This window comes from Vulpes lagopus, chromosome 3, assembly GCF_018345385.1.
Source record: "Vulpes lagopus strain Blue_001 chromosome 3, ASM1834538v1, whole genome shotgun sequence".
Classification (NCBI taxonomy): domain Eukaryota; kingdom Metazoa; phylum Chordata; class Mammalia; order Carnivora; family Canidae; genus Vulpes; species Vulpes lagopus.
This window is the reverse complement of record NC_054826.1, coordinates 16,006,280-16,025,046: the sequence shown is the minus strand read 5'-3', so window position 1 is coordinate 16,025,046 and position 18,767 is coordinate 16,006,280. Positions and strand designations below refer to the sequence as shown.

The window sequence follows — 18,767 nt, the reverse complement described above, 5'->3', positions numbered from 1 at the left end:
TCAACAAGAAGGCTTATTAAGTTTTCTACGTTAAGGAAAACATGAAGAGTATTTGTTTTTAAGTGTCATGGACCCAAAGATACATTTTTAAGAAAATTACTGACAAAATAAAGAACTAAAGAGAAAATTAGAAAAGAATATTTTAATTTGAATATTTTATAGGAGTACTCAGTAAGGCATGGATTGGAACTAATTTTATTCCTCTTTTTAAAAAAGATTTATTTATTAGAGAGAGAGAGAAAATGCAGCAGGGAAGGGCAGAGAGGAGGGAGAAAGAGTCACAAGCAGACTCCACACTGAACATGGAGCCCAACCTAGGACTTGATCTCACTACCATGGCAATATTACCTTCAGTCTAGGGCTTTTTGCTGCTGAACCTATGGAAATAGGGAACAGATTAATGAGAGTAAGATATATAGTATGAGCTGGTCCCGTCTATATTTAAAAAGTCCTACTAGCTGCCTTTTATTAGTACTTTAGTATATTAATCACTTGAATTTCAAATGTTTTATAAATGTTACTATTTTAGAAGCACTTTAAAGATAAGAATAAACCTGTACTTAGTACCTTCTCAGAAAGCATTCACACTATCATTTTAATTTGACAAAAAGCATATGATGTGGATGGAACAAAGGGGACCATTGTTGGGGTCCTTTTGTAGCCATAACCAGAGGGCTGGGACCAAAGACACCCCAGACGAAATGCTAATTTTAACCACAGTACTTAGGGGAAAAAAAAAAAGAGAGAGAGAGGGAAAGAACAAAAGAATACAACTTAGCGGAAGTACTCATTTTTATAAAAATGTGTTTTATTTTAAAACAGGTCTATAAAAGTAGAAATCACATACAAAAATACAGATCACTCTGACATGTTAGCAAAATAGCTTATGGCTGGACTTGAGTTTGGAAGTACTGTACATTTGAGGGCATCTGGAAATCACAGCCCAGTTGGGTACTATCATCAGCCCTTGTCTCTAATCTGTAAACAATAATTTCATGTAGTATATGTAGCACTTTTTAATCAGTACAAAATCAAAACATAATTATTTCCTGCATAAGACCACTTTAAAATGTTCCTCCTTAGGTCTGGGCAGATAAGGGCACTTCGAATTGTTGTTTCTGACATTTGAAGAATCTGATTTAAAAACAATTAATAGAAATAACAGGTTTTAGCTTTTTTGTTCATTTTGAACATATGGGAAGATCATCAATTTAAATTAAAAAATTAGTGTTTTGTTTTAAAGTAGAATTTAATCCTTTTTCTTCTAGACATTTAAAAAAAAAAAAAAAAAAAGCACTGTTGCTATCAAAAGATTCCACACCTGAGTCTTAACCTTGATGTCATTTCAAGTTGTCTCACTGCTTAGAAACTGCATGGAACTCACACCTACTTCTAATGTGTATTTCTGAGTGAATGAACTCTTCTTGGGCAACTCCATGTCCAGTAACTTTAGAAAATAATGACTTTCAATTATTGTGGGGGACATTTTTTTTAAAAAGGCAATTGAAAATACTTGATTCCAGAGTAATATAAAAATAACTTCAAGAACTTGGACAATAAAGGAAAAATGGCGGGCAACTTCAGTTTGGCATTCCATCCAACATTTCAAGAATAAAGACTGACCAGCTACTAGCATCTGTCTGAAACAAAGCGAGCCATTTTAAAAGCGAAAGAACCCATGTTAACGTCATTTGATCACAAAGTTAGAAGACCACAATGATATTTCCTCAGCTAATTCGGAATTCTGTGAGCACAGGACATTATGGAAACTTCACTGATGTGCATGAGAAGATACTTCAGATTGACCTGTCATAGAAAACTGCCTCTTGAGCTTTCAAATTCTATACCAATTCTTCACCTCTGATTGGTCAGTCATTTGTCATTTAGTGTGAATTGCCCAGAGCTATTTGTTTCCATGAACCTAATTTCATATCTACAGGCAAAGCTGAAATGCGTATTTTTCTATCTCCAGAAGAGGTTGCCACAAATGCTACTATCCTATGATTCTCCTTTTGTTCCGTTCACAACACAAACACTTCTAGCAGTCTATGTCTCATAAAGCAATACTGAAAAATTAAATAGAAGTCACCATATAGATTGTGAGAACGATTTGCTGGTGGTGATTCTTACGCTTGATTCTAAATAGATTTAATAAGAAGGGCACTTGAAAGAGGTGGCTCAAATCTTGCTGCTTAAGGCATCCTGAAATTACAGGCTCTCCTAAAATTCCCAAAGGCCTTAAACTTAGGCTCCTAAGTGTACAAAAGCAGTGACCGAAGCTTTTCTGGTTATTTAGAAAAAGCAAAACTTCATAGTCTTCTCTCTCAAATGGCTGTCTAACATACTTGCAGAATGAAGGCAAAGGGAAAACCAAGAATAAAAACAGCTGAGTGCTCCAGCAAGCGGGCTTCCTGCCTATTTTCCCTGTTCCAAAGAAAAGAGGAGACACCATCTTGCGATAAATACTTCATAGACAACTGGGCTTTTGCAGTGTCAGCCGGCATCGGATGCCCCATATCTCCTGGTTCTTTTTGTTGCCGGTGGTCGGCCTGGCGATGGTGGTGAAATGGGAACCATTAATCTGCAGATGAGGAAGGGCTTCTTTTAACAGTTGAAGGGTACCATCTGGCACGATTCCAAAAACTTGTAGTGTTTTTAGTGTGGGGATTTCTCCAAGTTCACTGGAAAGGAAGAGAGACTTCTCAGAATAGCAGTATCTATGGTAACTGATCCACCAGAGTTACATGACCCAATTTTTACCATTTGTTTCATATTCTACAAAATGCAAACTGAAAACATAATTTGCAATCAATGATTTGAGAAAATAGAATAGATGAATCAAACCAGAAAGCACAGACCTTTCTGTGTTCAGACAACATGGCCCAGGACCCACGCAGGCACGTTTTGTTAAATGTTTTCTCATAACCTAAAAATGCTGAGATTTCTTTAAAATCCAACCATAGTTGCTTCCTGTTTCTATTCTTTCTTTCTTTCTTTTTTTTTTTTTTTTTTTTTTTTAAGATTTATTTATTCATGAGAGACATAGGGAGAGGGAGAGGCAGAGACACAGGCAGAGGGAGAAACAGGCTTCATGCAGGGAGCCCGACGTGGGACTCCATCCCGAGACTCCAGGATCTGCCCTGGGCCGAAGGCGGCGCTAAACCGCTGAGCCACCTGGGCTGCCCATCCTTTTTCTATTCTTGATCTAAAACTGAAAGGAGTTCAAGTGTCGTGAGAAGCTGGGAGCTAGTGATGGCAAAGAATCACCACAGGTTACATGTAATTTCAAAATATGGACTTGACCTTTATTTGAACCAGGCTCTTCCTCTCAAAAGAGGAGCAACAGAAGTTAAAGTAACTTCTTAGTAGGTCCATTACCTGTGATAACACCTAACAGCGACTTTGCTATGGTATTTAGGACAGGGCTGCATAGGTGGGTGCAGATGGGAGTAGTTGGGCACAGATGGAGAAAAGGAGTCATTAGTCACACCTTTTCTACGAGAGGCAAAAGCCATCTGACTTCTTTACATATTTTTTATTTTTTTTGGTCACATATATGCCCATCCTCTTCTTAGCTATTTCCCATTAAGTGAAATACAACTCTGTCAACAGAGAAATTCTGGTCCACAAAAAAGAGAGCCTATTTCCCCAAAGCAAATACTTTTAGGTAATGATTCTTTCTTCTTAGCTCAGATCTATGTGCTTAGGAATTCATCTCTCTGATCTGTATTTGCTCCAGGTTGGGACACACAGTACAAAGTCTTAGGAAAGGGAATATTTAGTTTGGAATATCAACAAAATCCCACTACAGATCAATGAACACATCAATGACCTAGAGTTAGAAGCATCCTTTATATTTTCATATTGCCGATTAATTACTAAAAAAACCAAACGTTCCTCATAGTAACTGTAACCTGGCCTCCAATCTTTTCTTCCTTCCAGCCTATTCTATGTACCTATGTTCAAGGCATCTTCCCAAAGCCTAGGAAGATTATGTCACCCCCCAACCCCCTCCACCCACCCAAGCCTTTGATGCTGTCCTCTTGTTTACGGAACTCAAACCGTTCAGCTGGCCTTAGGACTTTCCACGTTTTCAATCTGCTCTCCCAGTCACCCCATTACCCTCTAAATGGATTTATTCTACATTCAACAAGTGTATTAAACACCACAGAGGCTAATAAATGTTAGCTGAATAAAGATGGAGGGTAATTTAGAAAATAAAAGTACTACCTAAGTAAAGCAAATATGCTTGGTGTTCATAAAAGGACAGCAACAAGATCTGGAGGTTACAACAGACAAAAAAGAAAATCAGGAAGAACAAAGTACTTTTCTTCTTAAAGTAAAGTAACCTCTGGAATATAGACACGGGAAGGCAGAGAAGGTCACAGCACATAGATGTTTATACTCACCATCAACTGACAGCAATTCTGCTTAAATCCTCTTACGTGAAATCTGAGTATTTGAGAACTTTGTAGTAAGAATTTGGGTGCTGGGATATCCGAATTAGCCCAATTATAAGTCATCCTACAGTGGACAGTATTAGAAGCAGAAACTGTAGGTGGGAGGAAGGGAAGGAGGTACAGCAGACGGCAGGAGAGGAAACGTTCTTGCCAACGGCCTGGGAAGGAGCCTAGCTGGGAGTAAGGAAATGGTGTCCTAGGTGACAAAGGAGTGAGCTGCATAGCATAGGATGGTCTTCTAAAAGTTTAAGGGGACTAAAACATTAAAAACACTGATATCAAACCCCTTAGTACATGTGTCATCTATAACACAGCGGAACCCATGTGATAAGCATCTCTTTAGACTGAAAAGCAACCAAAGGACAGGAAATAGAAATGAACAGTTGAAGAGCCATTATTTCCAATTTTAGAAGCATACGAGGACTCTGGTAATGTCTTGTGTATCTTTGTTCCCTCTTAGAAAAGAGAAGATTTCACAGGTTCACACCTTACCCCTCAACTACATAATCCTGTTTTCCTTATAAAATCAAGTAAATGCCTGACTTCAAATTCTCCTACCACAGACTTTTTCTTTAGTCTCTCCTAATCTCAGGTCAGTTTACAATCTCCAGTGTGGCTTTCTTACTTGAATGAGAAATACGGAATAATCAGAAGAAAATTTGGACACAAGAAATAAGATCAATTCAGGCTGAAGGGAATACATACAATGCGGGCATATCCTGAGGAAGAAAAACCTACAGTTTCCCAAGATCATTATAGAAAAAAGGCACTCAAATTTTATTCTCCCACTTCTGAGATAATAAATAAAAATTCTTCAGCCTAAGTGGCTTTCTCAAAATTACTATTGGCAATCCTAGAATTCTTACTATGAATTTTGAGTACATCAGGTGCCAGAATGAAAGTAGAGAAAATAACACTTTATAAACTTCTAAGGATAAGGTACAGGCAAAGTCATCCTAATGGATTCATAAGGTTAACCAGTATATTGTTTACATAATGCCTGAAGAAGCATACTCTTTTACCTTAAAGTATAAAGAGAGCATCTTTTTTCCCCTCTCTGTTCTCATTCTTTTTTGCAACTAAACTCCTGATGCCTGGTTCTTATTTCAAGACAAGGTTTGGATAAGTCATAAGGCAGTGAAGGTTCAAACCTAGGTCCGTGCTCTTAACCATCAATTCACACTGCCTGCAGGCAGGACTAGGCAAGTGTTACTATCCTACTGGATAAAAATATTAAACTGTCAGAGCTCACCACCTTCCCCTAGCCTCTGCCTAAGAAAAGGCATTTGGGGATTACCTGCTTAGCTTCTTTCCCTGGAGAGAAAGCACAAAAGTGAGACATGTGCATAGAGTCTCTTGTGACAAGCAACCAAAGAAGACTGATCGCTGTCATCCCCAGGAGCTGCAAGCTGCATGGGCAACGCAGCTGAAGCCCAAATGGCAAAGACAGGGGGGACGGATGACAGAGATGTCTCTCTAGGTGGATGCCAGAGGCTCTCAGGAGTTCTGGATACCAGAGGCTGCAACACGTTAATAAAGGCTCCATGTATACGAATTTACACCCTACCATCTAAGAGCCATGGAAGTAAACACTGCCATCCCTTTTAGACAGTGCTTTTTCAAATGAAATATCAGCTGGGACCCTGAGCCCAAGATTGATTAAAGTGATTAATTAAAAACATAATTATCGGATTATCTAATACTACCAGTTAACCCCGTAGAGCTGAAGTATCTGATCTATTAATTGAAACTAACTTAGAAGATCCACACCAATCATTCGAGGATTACATAAATTCTTTGTCCAAATTCACCACCCTCCTTTGGTACGAACCAGTAGCCAAACTACCTTTGTCTGGATAGTGAGCTACACGAGGGCAGCAGCCTCAGTCAGGGCATCCGGACTGGAAAAACGTAAGAAAGAAGGGCACCTGACCAAATGCAAGATACTGACTTCCGGTGTTTTTTAATAAAATTGTTATGCATTTATATCCTACATGAGGATGGATTTTCCAGCCCTTTGGGGATAAAAGAAACTTTTAAAAAATAAATAGTGTTATTCCTAGAATGACTTCACAACAGCACTTTCTCAAAGAGAGACAGACTAGACTCTTTTTTTTCTTTGCACTCCCTTGACTTTTGTGCAAGTTGCTGAGCAGGTACAAGATTAACCCCCTTAAGAACTGCTGGATTAGCTATAGACTATCTTCATCAGTCCAGAAAACCTAGGATGCAGACCTAGCTCAGCCATTAACTTACTTTATAGCTTCAGGTTAAGTCACTTCATTCTTTTAGACTTCAATTCTCCTCCTATTTCAAGATAGCACCGGACTCATGACATTTACTGTTGACACGATGCCATTCTTCCAATTCTTTGACCACCGTCCAGGACAGACATCACTAGTAAAACTTTCCTCTATGCCCAGAGGGAGCCTTTCAGAATCAGCTGGAGTTGATTTGAAAAATGTGGGGGTAGGGGGAGGAATGCCCCCACTGGGTCTGCTTCCCAGTTATACTCGGAGCTCCCTGGAGGTTAAAAATGGTCTTCTCTTTGCAAGACTTCCAGATACCAGAATACTATATTCTAATATTTAAACCTGCTTCTAGCTAAATAACACATGTTTATAGTAAACTACCCTAGTCAACTTCCCAAGATATTTTAAGCACAAAATTTTGCTTTGGTTTTTCTGTCTTGCTGGACTTCCCTAGCCTATTTGTGGTACACCACAAATATCGAATATTGTTGTTCAAGTTTTAAACATCTGCTATTAATAGTAACAGCTAAAAAAAAAAAAAAAAAAAAAATAGTAACAGCTATTAACACCAAGTAACATCTCTTTTGTTCCCCATCTTTTCCTACTTTTAGAAAATGAAATACTTACAGTAAAGTTTCAGGTATTATATCATAGCACCGACTGAGTGACAGATGTTGGAGGTAGTTAAGCTGGTAAAATTCCGGAAAGCAGTCATTCTTCAGCATGACACTATCGCTGTAACAGAGCAGAAGGGAAGATTCAAAACCCATCCATCAGTTCAGATGGAGAAAACAGAAATAACCAACTGCCTGGTTCCTTCCATTCAACATGCTAAGATCCTTTCCTCCTTCAGTGAGCAGTCATGATTTTTCAATTTTTGTTTTAAAATAAATTAAAAAAAAATACCTTAAGTCTAGATGCACAAGATTGGGACATCTTCCAACTAAGGTAGAGACATCTACAGGAAAAAATGATGGTCATTATTAAAATGAGGAACAAGATAAGGATATCTGCTATCAACACTATCATTTAACTTTGTGCTCGAAGCTTGAAAAATGAAGGTGATTGAAGTCACATTATTGGAAAGAAGACACAAAATCATCATCTTGGCATATAAGATTTTGAACCCAGAAAATCCCAGAGAAACAACTGGAAATTGTAAGAGAACTACGTAATAAGGTAGGTTAATAACCATGTATAGCTTATCTATGTATGAGCAATACCTAGCTGGGGAAAAAAGAAAAAAAAAACCCATTCACATTAGCAAAATGCAAAACCAAACACCACCAGCTATAAATAAGCAAAGTATTATAAAGGTAGCACTTAAAATCAATATGGGGGGGAAATCATGGATTATTTTTAAAAAATAACATTGCTACTATGAGCAGAAAAAAACCCAGTTCTCCAACTCAAATAATATATCCAAATAAATTCCACACATATTAAAAAGTCCTAACTGCAAAAATATTGGTGATTATTCATTGGATCTTGGGATAACTAAGGATTTTCTAAACACAAGAAAACATAAAGGAAAACACTAATAATTTACTACATAAAAACGTTAAATCTACCCCGTTAAAGCAAAAACAAAACACAAACAAAATTTAAGTATCAGAAAACTGGGAATGTTTCCAACATACATTAAACAGAGAGTTAATGGTCTTATATGAAGAGTAAAGAAAAACAGAAAATGAGCAAAGAATGTGAAACAATACTTGGCCAAACAGAGAAAAATGGAGCAAGAAAAATAAAGTAAAATTAAACTACTGCTTTTCAGCCATCAAATGAAAAAAAATTTCATCATAATACCCAGATTTGATTAAATATAATAAAGCAGGTCCCACATATACTACGAGTGAATATTTAATTTTAAGCAGACTTTCAGGAGAGCAAACTGATTTTTTTTTTTTAGGGGGAACGGATTTTTTTGTGTGTTCTGAGATTACACACTTGACTCTTTGGCTCAGTAATTCCACTTTTAGAGAAACAACTAGGTGTGCATGCAGATATTCATTTTAGCTATAGTTATAATAGCCCTTCCCCCAATTATTTTAATTCATTAACTTCCATCCATTCTGTGGAACACAATGCCAACAGTGGTCACTCAAGAGCTTTTAAATTAACATTTCACAACATGAAAATATGATATATTGTGTAGTGAAAAACAAAACAAAATACACACAATCACTATAATCTCAATTTAGTAAAAACACACTCAAAAACTCATATTTGCACACAAATTCACAGAGAGAAAAAGGTTCACGGGGTGGTGGTCTGGGGGGAAGGCTGGAAGGAAATACACCCAAGGGTGGTGGGATTACAGGTAACTCCAGAATTTGGAAGAGAGTCCCATGTGCTATTTTGCCATCAGAAAATGAATCAACAGGGGCACCTGGGTGGCTCAGCTGGCTCAGGATCTGGCTCTTGATTTTGGCTCAGGTCATGATCTCAGTATTTTGAGTTCAAACCTGCCTGCCTGCCCAACCGCCTCACCTCCAGCACCAGGTTCTGTTCTAGGTCTGGAGCCTGCTTAGGATTCTTCTCTGCCTTTCTTCTGTACCCCTTCCACTTGAGCCCCCTCTCAAAGGAAAAGGAAAAGGAAAAGGAAAAGGAAAAGAAAGAAAAGGAAAAGGGAAAAGAAAGAAAGAAAAGAAAAGAAAAGAAAAGAAAAGAAAAGAAAAGAAAAGAAAAGAAAAGAAAAGAAAAGAAAGAAAATGAATCAATAAATGTTATTTGTTTTTAAAAATAAACAAGCTTCATTCACGGTTGGGGTTTTTCCTTTCCATAGTTCTGTCTTCAGCCCCATCCCCTCCCCTGACCCTAGACTTGCATTTTATTTTATTTTAAAAGATTTTATTTATTTATTCATGAGAGACACAGAGAGAGGCAGAGACATAAGCAGAGGGAGAAGCAGGCTCCCTGTGGGGAGCCCAATGCAGGACTTGATCCCAAGACCCCGGGATCACGCCCTGGGCTGAAGGTAGATGCTCAGCCACTGAACCACCCAGGCACCTCTAGACTTGCATTTTAAACTGTCTCCTCGGCCCAGCAGGGCTGGTTTGAAAGCTGGTTTAATCAGTCTCCCTGGTTAACCACCCTAATCTCTACCATTATGGGCCCTCTAGTTATCCTGCTCCTGCTGCTAACTTTCGGCCCCTGAGTCCTCAACTGGCCGCTCCAGTTAATCCGAGAAAGATTGTTTATTACCCAAGCTCTGGTATTAACTCAGCAATGTCGGGCCCTCCAAACTGAAGAAATAAATGTTCCCTAAGATTTTAAGGTTAAAATCAGCCCAAACAAGAGGAGGGAATGAAGAAACCTCCCCCCTTGTAAGTAGGGCCAGCCCTAATCCAGAGGCAGCCCATCCAGGCGTCTTCCTGAAATTTTAGCAACTAAAAGCATTCTGTTTACAATAAGAAAACCATTTCCCCCCACACCCTGATTGGAATGTCCCTGAATAGGTTCATGTTGACCCTCTGTGAAATCAATAACCTGAATGCTATGCAACTCCCGAGGTTCTTTTGTCTTTAAGCGGTTTTTTTTTCCCTTTTGCCTTTAAAAGATACCTGTAATTGCTAATCAGGGCTCTCTTCCTCTTCGGAGGCGGAGAGCCCGTTTGCGCAAACGTCCAATAAACCCTCTTGCTAATTGCAAAAAAAAAAAAAAAAAAAAAAAAAAAAAAAAAAAAAAAAAAAAAAAAAAAAAAAAAAAATAAACTGTCTCCTCAACACACCCACTGGGATGTGGGACAGACATCCAAAATTCAGCCTAAAAGCAAGTACTTCATTTGTCCTCTAAATCTGGTCCTTCCCGAATGCCTTCCCTGGCTCCGAGAAAGTGCTCATGTCACAGATCCAGCGGCTGAGGCCGAAGCCTGGGAGTCGTACCCAACTGTTCTCTCACATCCCACATCTAGTCTGTTGGCTTTTTAATGTCTGATCACTTCTTACCATGCCCAATGTCACTACCCAAGTCTTTTTACAGCCTTTTCTCAACACAGCACTAGAAGATGACTTTTATTTTTTTAAAGATCTTATTTATTCATGAGAGACACAGAAAGAGGGAGGGGCAGAGACACAGGCAGAGGGAGAAGCAGGCTCCATGCCAGGAGCCCAACACAGGACTCGATCCCAGGTCTTCAGGATCACACCCGGGGCTGAAGGCGGCGCTAAACCACTGAGCCACCCGGGCTGCCCTGGAAGACAACTATTAAAGGTGACTTAAATCATGTCATTTCCTGCTCAACATGCTACAGTGGCTTTCCATCTCACTCAAAAAAAATCTGAACAAAGCTTCTGTCTTGGCTTAGAGAACCCTGGGCTAGCTTACCTCCCATCACTGTCCTCTTCGCTCCCTCTCACTCTGGCTCCCATGTCAAAGCCTCTGCACTGGCTGGTTCCAGTTCCAGAATGTTCTTTATCTATATACCTCTTATACTTATCTATATACCTCACACCTTCACTCAATCAGGCCTGCGCTCAAGTGCTACTTCCAGGGACAGGCCCTCTGGCCAGTTCTCCGTCTGGTCACTCTGTTCCATTTCCCGTCCCCGCATTTCACCTCCTCTCCTCACTTTTAGCTATTTGTTGACTGTCTGGCCTGAATGTAAGCCGTGCAGGGATGGCTTCAGCAGTTCTGTTCAAGGCCACAGTTCCCAAGTCGGGAACAGGGCTCTGTGCATGATAGGTGCTCAATAAACATTTGTTTAATGAGTGGCTAAAAAAGTGAAGGCGTGCACAGTACAATTTTGAGTGACCTGTCACCTAGCCAGCCAACCGGCCATCAACAAAATCCCAAACTGGATACAATCTCGTTTTGATGCCATGTAGGAAAGAATAAAACCCTGGCAGGTAGGACTGGTTAGTCTCCCCGGCATCCCTCAGTGGGAAGGTCAGGAAATGGTCATTGCTGCTAAGATTCCCTCTACCCACCGCCCCCTTCGTTTCCACGCGCTGGAGAGCCACCTGAGCCAGCAGGCATCTGACAAAGCCCCAAATCTAACCTGTCATTTTCAGTGAGAGGCAATTTCTTCTAGAGAAGTCAAGGTCAAATCGAGGACCAGGAGCTGGGTGCTCCAACACTCGGGGGCAGTGCTTCCCAACTGCCCCATGGTGGTGGCAAAGTAACAGCCCACAACCACTGCACCCTCATCAGGGTTAACGCGCTCCATGGGATTAACCCATTTCTTCCTTAGACTCTAAGAGATGCCTTCCTCTACTATCTCTGTTTTACTGATGAGGAAACTGAGGAACAGTGAAGTTTAGCAACTTGCTCAGGACTACCCAGCAAACGGCACAGCAGGAACTTGAACCCGGGAGGACCGGCACCAATCTAGATGCCCGTTCTAGAGCTAAGATGATGTTCGTATCACCTTCGGAATAGTGAAGTAGTGGGTGCCACTGTTAAAGACATTTAAAAAAAATCTCTGATTCCCACTGTAATACTATGAAAACACACACTTCAACTTAAACTCCAGACCTTTGTCCTTGGCCCGAATGTGTCTAGCAAGCAGGATTTTATTACCTATTATTCTTGCCAAAGCTTGGTAAAAAAGACTCTGTATTCTTTTCTGGAAGAACAAAGAGAAGGGTTTTAAGCCAAACTTGGACAAATTAACAGCAGCCTGCCTACAGCAGAGTTTCTCAACCTTGCACCCAGAACCTTGCTGCATTCAGAAAAACCCTCAATAAAGAAACAGGAAATTCAGATATGGAAAGGAAATGCAAATGAGGCACTGCCTTTTCTTGGCTTGGGGACGAACAGGGGAGAACTGGTGGTGGTGGTGGTGGGACTCCATGTGAAAGGCTGCTTGCTGGTGGGAGTTTAAAATCCTTGGAAGGCAATTTGGCAAGAACGACCCAGAGCTTCAGAACAGAGCCTCATCCTTGACTCAGCAATTCCACTTTTAAGAATCCACCCTTAGAAATGCACTCCATTTGTCTCTGTCCATGACAGGGTTGTTTATAAAAGGAAAAAAACTGTAAAGACTCTAAAAGTCCACTAAAAGGAGACCAAGTGAAGAAATTATGATTAAATCAATATAAATTATTCCACCTCTGTATGATGGAATATCACACAGCCACTGAAAATGATGTGATGTAGCTACTAAAAATGGGATTATCTGGGGAGGGGGGAAGCAGCATATTACAAAGTATTTCATGCACTATGGCCCACTTTTAAAAGCACTTTTTTTTTAAATAAAGTTTTTATTTATTTATTCATGAGAGACATACAGAGGCAGAGATACAGGCAGAGGGAGAAGCAGACTCCCTGAGGGGAGCTTGATGGGGGACTTGATCCCAGGACCCCAGGATCACACACTGGGCAGAAGGCAGATGCCCACCACTGAGCCACCCAGGCGTCCCTTTAAAAGCACTTTTATGCAGGAAAAAGTCCAGCAAGACCTTACTGAGATTACTGATGATTTTATTTTCTTGGTGCTTTCCCATAATTATGTATTTTTAAGAATGACTATAGAATACCACAATCAGATTTAAAATAGTGTTCAAAGGGAAAAAATATAAATATTGCATGTATGGTAGAGCAGGAAGAGAGATGCACTGTTCCTTTCACAGATGTCTAAAGAAAATATTCCCCTCTGAGAAGATGCAGGCATCCAGGCTCAAGCCCAGGCAAAGGACTGAACATGCTGGCTGCTCCGAAGAACCCAGCTCCTCTTCTCCGTAGCCTGATAAACACATCTCGTCCTAGAGAGGCAGTTTCCAAATACTACTTAAATTCTAAGAAGACACAATCTGAAAATGTTTGGCTCAAATCTTTTAAAGTATAATAAAAACTATAAAAACAAAATACTCTTATGAGTCAACACCAAGGCCCGAAGATACAGCTGAGGCGTGCTGCTAGCTTAATGAGGCTCTGGGGAGCCCACAGCCTGAGATCGCATGGGGAAGCCGTTACAAAAACCAAACCAAACCAAGCCATTGGCAAACACTGACCTCTGCCAATCACGATTCTGCCAATAAGACAATTAAAACAAAGCATAACTGAACACTGAGGCTCTTAACTGTCACACATGACCCCTAGCTTCAAACCCCGTGTTCAACCAAACTACCTCACTGTCCTCGTAGACTCAACAAGAAAAGAGCTGTAGATACGAACTTATAAGCAGAGTTTGTAACAGGGTTTTTCAACCTTGGCACTACTGACATTTTGGATCAGATTATCGTTTTGTGTTATTCTGCTGTCCGGGGCATTGCTTACCAGCATTCCTGGCTTCTGCCCACTAGATGCCAGTAGCACCCCCGCGGCCGTGGCAGCCAAAAATGTCTGCAGACACCCCCCACCTCCCTGCCAATGTCCCCTGGCAGGAAAACTGCCTCTGATTGAGAACCACTGCTCAACCCTGATCAAACACTGCATTCAACTATTTTATCTCTAACAATTTAGCTGATTAAAAAAAGTTCTCTTTAAAAATAAATTGGAATAAATAAATAGATAAATAGATAGACAGATAGATAGGTAGGTGGTTTAGGGCAACCCGGGTGGCTCAGTGGTTTGGCGCCACCTTCAGCCCAGGGCATGATCCCGGGGTCCAGGATCGAGTCCCACATTGGGTTCCCTGTATGGAACCTGCTACTCCCTCTGCCTCTGTCTCTGTCCCGCACCCACATCCCCCGCCCTCTCTCTCTCTCTCTATGTTTCTCATGAATAAATAAACTCTAGATAGATAGATAGATAGATAGATAGATAGATAGATAGATAGATAGATTTAAAGTATAAAGGTTTCCAACTCCAGATTCTGGACTCAGGTCTTGATGCTACCTCACCAGCTGTCTACCTTTACCTAACCTTTCCGATCCACTGCTACCTCATCTGAACAATGGGGCTAAGAACACATGCACTGGATTAAATGAGACGAGTGATGCAGGGCAGGACTTAGGGGCTCTTCAATAAATCAGACCTACTATTGGCATGGTTGCCGCGGAGGGCCCAGTGCCTGGACAGGCTCACCTGATCTCTGGAGATTCTTTCGATAGCCGCTGAGATTCAGCTGGGTGATGGTCTCTGACACATGCGCCACAGCCACCTGCACGTGCTTTTCAGTGAAGTCATAACACCAGGAGAGGTTCAGCTCATCCAATCTGCAGGCCAGAGGAGAAAGAAGGAAAGTATGAAACCATGACACAGGGATGAATCCTAGCAGCACTGTCTCAAGCTGCAGGGAAAACACAAAGCCACAGGTTCCTTACCATCTCATGCAGAGAACCCCTGCTTCTCTCAGCAACTACCTTTGCTCACCTGAGCTGCCTTCTCCCCTCCTGACATACTCTCCTGCCCTGGTTTGCCCCAGAGAGTTGCCAGGGGATCTGAGCCAAAGTCTTAGTGAGTGATGCCCCCTTCTGGAAATGGAGGGAACACTCTCCTCTCCTCCTGATGGCTCAAACCTCATTACAAGACTCAATGGGGCAGTTGTAGCCTGTTTTCTTTCTGAGCCACCCAGGTTGTCGGCAAACAACCACAGAGACTGAACAGTCATTCAAGATGCTTTAAAAATTTGATGGGTTAGGGGCACCGGGTGGCTCAGTGGTTGAGCATCTGCCTTTGGCTCAGGTTGTGATCCTGGGGTCCTGCTTCTCCCTGTGCCTATGTCTCTGCCTCTCTCTTATGAATAAATAAATAAAATCTTGAAAAAAAAATTTGATGGGTTATACCAGGGATCCCCAATAAAGAGACGCTGACATTGCAAAAGGCCACTTACATGGCTTCTGTTGACTGAGCAAATGAAGAATTCAAATATCTAACCATTAAGCCCCACACCTCATTCCTGACATTGCTGAATAAACGTAGGGTTATACATGTTACCTCATGGATCACATTCTTATCCAAAGGCAACCTACTTTCAGCAAGTCATTAAAGAGACGCAGATACAACACTATAGCAGAAAGATCAGGGATATTAAAAAGGGCGCGCACGCACACACACACACACACACACACACACAGTATTCTGTGAGCCACAACCTCCTCTCACTTAGTAACATCTGTAACTGTAGCCTGTACTTATATACTGACATCATCACATGATATAAAGATGTATTTAATGGAGTCACTCAAACTTAGGATATCTGTATAAGTTAGGTCTACAGACTATACCTGTATAGTCAGGTATGAACAGATTAATTTCAAATATACTGTTGATAAACACATTACTAAGTTTTCCTTATTTTAATAATAAAGAAAAGGGGGGGATCACTACCTAAGTATCCTCTGCAAAGAGTCTGAACAGAAAGTTTAAAGGGTAAAGGACACTGCATATCACCAACAGCTCGGAGTTAGGAATAGCTCAAGAAATAGATCCAATTCCTCACTCATGTGGGGGACAGTTGTGGATTTGCAAAAACAGTTCTATAATCAAGTCTCAAATCTTTCCCACCTGGAACAGCTGCTCAGCAAGGTCTTCAGGGCAGACTCGGAGAATCCAGAACACCCAGAAAGATTTAGTCGCACTAAATTTGAGTTTTGTGCAAGATTACTGGAAAAAGAGAAAAATGTCAGAGGAAGGCACAGTTGTTCAATTCCTAAGCATTCTGAGGAAAGCAGGCTAGAGGAGTAGGTAGGTAAGCCCACAGCCTGCGAACCACAGGTGAGTTTCAGTTCATGTTTCACTCTCTGTATGGTACCAAGTGGGATGCTTTGCCTCAGTTTACTCATCTGTGCAACGGCAGAATCAGTACCTTCTTGGTAGGGTTGTTAAGATTAAATTATACACTGTGATAAAGAGCTCAGCATAGTGCCTGGCACAGAGTTAAGCACACAAGCAACACCTAGCAATGTAGTTTTTAAATTAAAAAAGAGTGCTGGAATAAACATTCTTTCTCTTTTACCATAATTAGAATTAGCTTCTAGGCACACTTCTACTTGTCAAGTCTCCAGGTTCTTCCAATGAAACATCGCTCAAATTTGCCCTCTCCTCTCCATTCCCAAATGCCTGTGTTAGTGGAACTCCGTGATTAAGAGTGAGAGTTCTGGAATCCTACTCTATTGCCAAGTTCAACTCCTGGTTTTGTCACCTCCTAACTGTGTGATCTTGGATAAGTTATTTCAGCCTCTTTGTGCCTCAGTTTCCATATCCATAAAAAGGGAACAATAAGAACTTACATCCTGGGTTGCTGTGAGAATTAATGTGACTACCTTTGAAGAACTTAGTATTTGGGACATAGTAAGTGCTCAATAAATGTTGGTAGTTATCATGATGAGGATGATGGTTTTTTTTTTTTTTTTTACATCAGGTTTCATCATTTCTCACCTGAATGAACACAACAGCATCATAACTAGTCTAGTTTTTTCTACATCTGATTAACATTCAAAGGCACCCAGTAAGTACATTGTCTTTCTAATTTTCAATCCTGACATTAGTGCTTCCATTCTCAGGACCACTCTCTTTATCATGTTTCCCTCTTCAGAGCCTACCACGGAGTCTGGACCTCTTACAGCACGGCAGGGGCCCATTATGACCTGCTCCACACCTCCTGGCATCTCCTCACTGCACCATATGCTCTAGCAGTTTCTAACTACTTCAGAGTTGAGAACCACACAGGCAGCTTTACCTAGACAGCTTCTTTACCTCATCATGTGGAAATCTCAAACCTGAATATCTTCAATACTCAACTTAAGAGTCACTTCCTATGAGAAGGCTGCCCTCCTTTAATTAATTAGGTCTCTCTGTGGGATACCACATATTCACCAAAGCATGTAACAAACACACTGTAATTATGTCTCCCCACGAGAGGCAGGGACCAGGCCTTTATTCATCATCCTTGTATGTCTAGAACGTAGCATAAGGCTTGGCATATAGTTAGCATGCAAACTTGGGTTGCCTGGATGAGTCCTGAAGTATGACAGAAGCTGGGACACCCCACGGTTATGTTCTGAGTCCATCTGGATATGAACAGAAGGGCACCCCAGTCACACTGAGGAAACAAAGTTAACTGACATAAAAACAACTGCCTTCGTCACATGCCCCTGACAGCCACTTACTTGACAATGGGGTCTGACAGCTGTAGGCCTTCCAGGCTTAGATTCTGCAACTTGGAGCACTGGGACAGAATGCCATGGAGGGTAGACACATCGATTACAGAGTTGGACAGATCCATGTGCTGCACACGGAAAGAGCTGAACAGAGGAGGGAAAAGAGAGGCTCTATGAGGTGGCTCCCACAAGTACCTCCAGATCAAATCCAATCCCCACTCCTCCCCAGATCAGCAGCCAATCATAAACATGACCCTAAATACACATTTCAAATAGTACTATAGTTTTAGTCTTACAATAAATTGCTACTAGGTAACTCCCTCCCCTCAATCATTTTAAAATTAAGAAGGATTTCAGGGGGCACCTGGATGGCTCAGTCATTTAAGAGTCTGCCTTCAGCTAAGGTCACAGTCTCAGGGTCCTGGGATCAAGCCCTACAACTCCCCCCCTCTGCCTCTGCCAACCCCGCCCCCCAATGACTTGCATTTCCTCATGCATGTGCCTCTCGCTCTCAAATAAATAAATAAAAATCAGGAGGATCTCTGCCAAGTCAAGATGGTACTGCCGATATGGTCCCACTTAGGAAACTAATTAGTGGGCATCAGGAGAATGAGCTAAATGTAGGTGACAAGAAGATTATGCCTATGAATCCTCTTGGCGAAGGCCAGTGAAAAAATTACTAAAACAGAAAGACAGTGGAAGAGCAAGCTAATATTGAGGTACTTGAAGGAAACGCAGGTGCAGAAGTTTCTAGGTAACTGGACCTAGGAGTTTGAAAGAGAGTGCTGAGCTAGGGGAGAGGATTTGAAAGTTCTGGCACATCTGTGTTTGTATAAGATAGCATGTCCAATGCCTGGGTATGGATCAAGAGAAGGCAGCCAGGGAGCAGGGACAGACCCCAGAATAGCAGAGGAAAGAGCACACATGAAGGGGACCAAGAAGGAACAGCCACAAGAGAAGGATAACCACTAGGGGAAGAGAAGTGCTGCCATATGACCATGGCAGGAAGGGGAAAGACCCAGGATGCATGTTTTGCCCTTAAGTCTGCTGTTTTTAGCTTATTTTTC

The 18,767-nt window shown here is 41.2% G+C and overlaps 1 protein-coding gene across 1 annotated transcript in view; it reads right to left on the bottom strand.

The window, feature by feature from the left end:
• Positions 1 to 787: 787 nt before the first annotated feature.
• The window catches only part of SKP2 (S-phase kinase associated protein 2), a 34,226-nt gene continuing 16,246 nt past the window's right edge, over positions 788 to 18,767 (bottom strand). Inside the window, exons 5-10 of the mRNA XM_041750837.1 lie at positions 17,710 to 17,844; positions 16,106 to 16,204; positions 14,684 to 14,814; positions 7,619 to 7,670; positions 7,340 to 7,447; positions 788 to 2,681 (exon numbers count right to left, since the gene is read on the bottom strand). Coding sequence (XP_041606771.1) covers positions 2,468 to 2,681; positions 7,340 to 7,447; positions 7,619 to 7,670; positions 14,684 to 14,814; positions 16,106 to 16,204; positions 17,710 to 17,844 — 739 coding nt within the window. The 3' untranslated portion in view covers positions 788 to 2,467. The remainder of the gene's footprint in view (positions 2,682 to 7,339; positions 7,448 to 7,618; positions 7,671 to 14,683; positions 14,815 to 16,105; positions 16,205 to 17,709; positions 17,845 to 18,767) is intronic.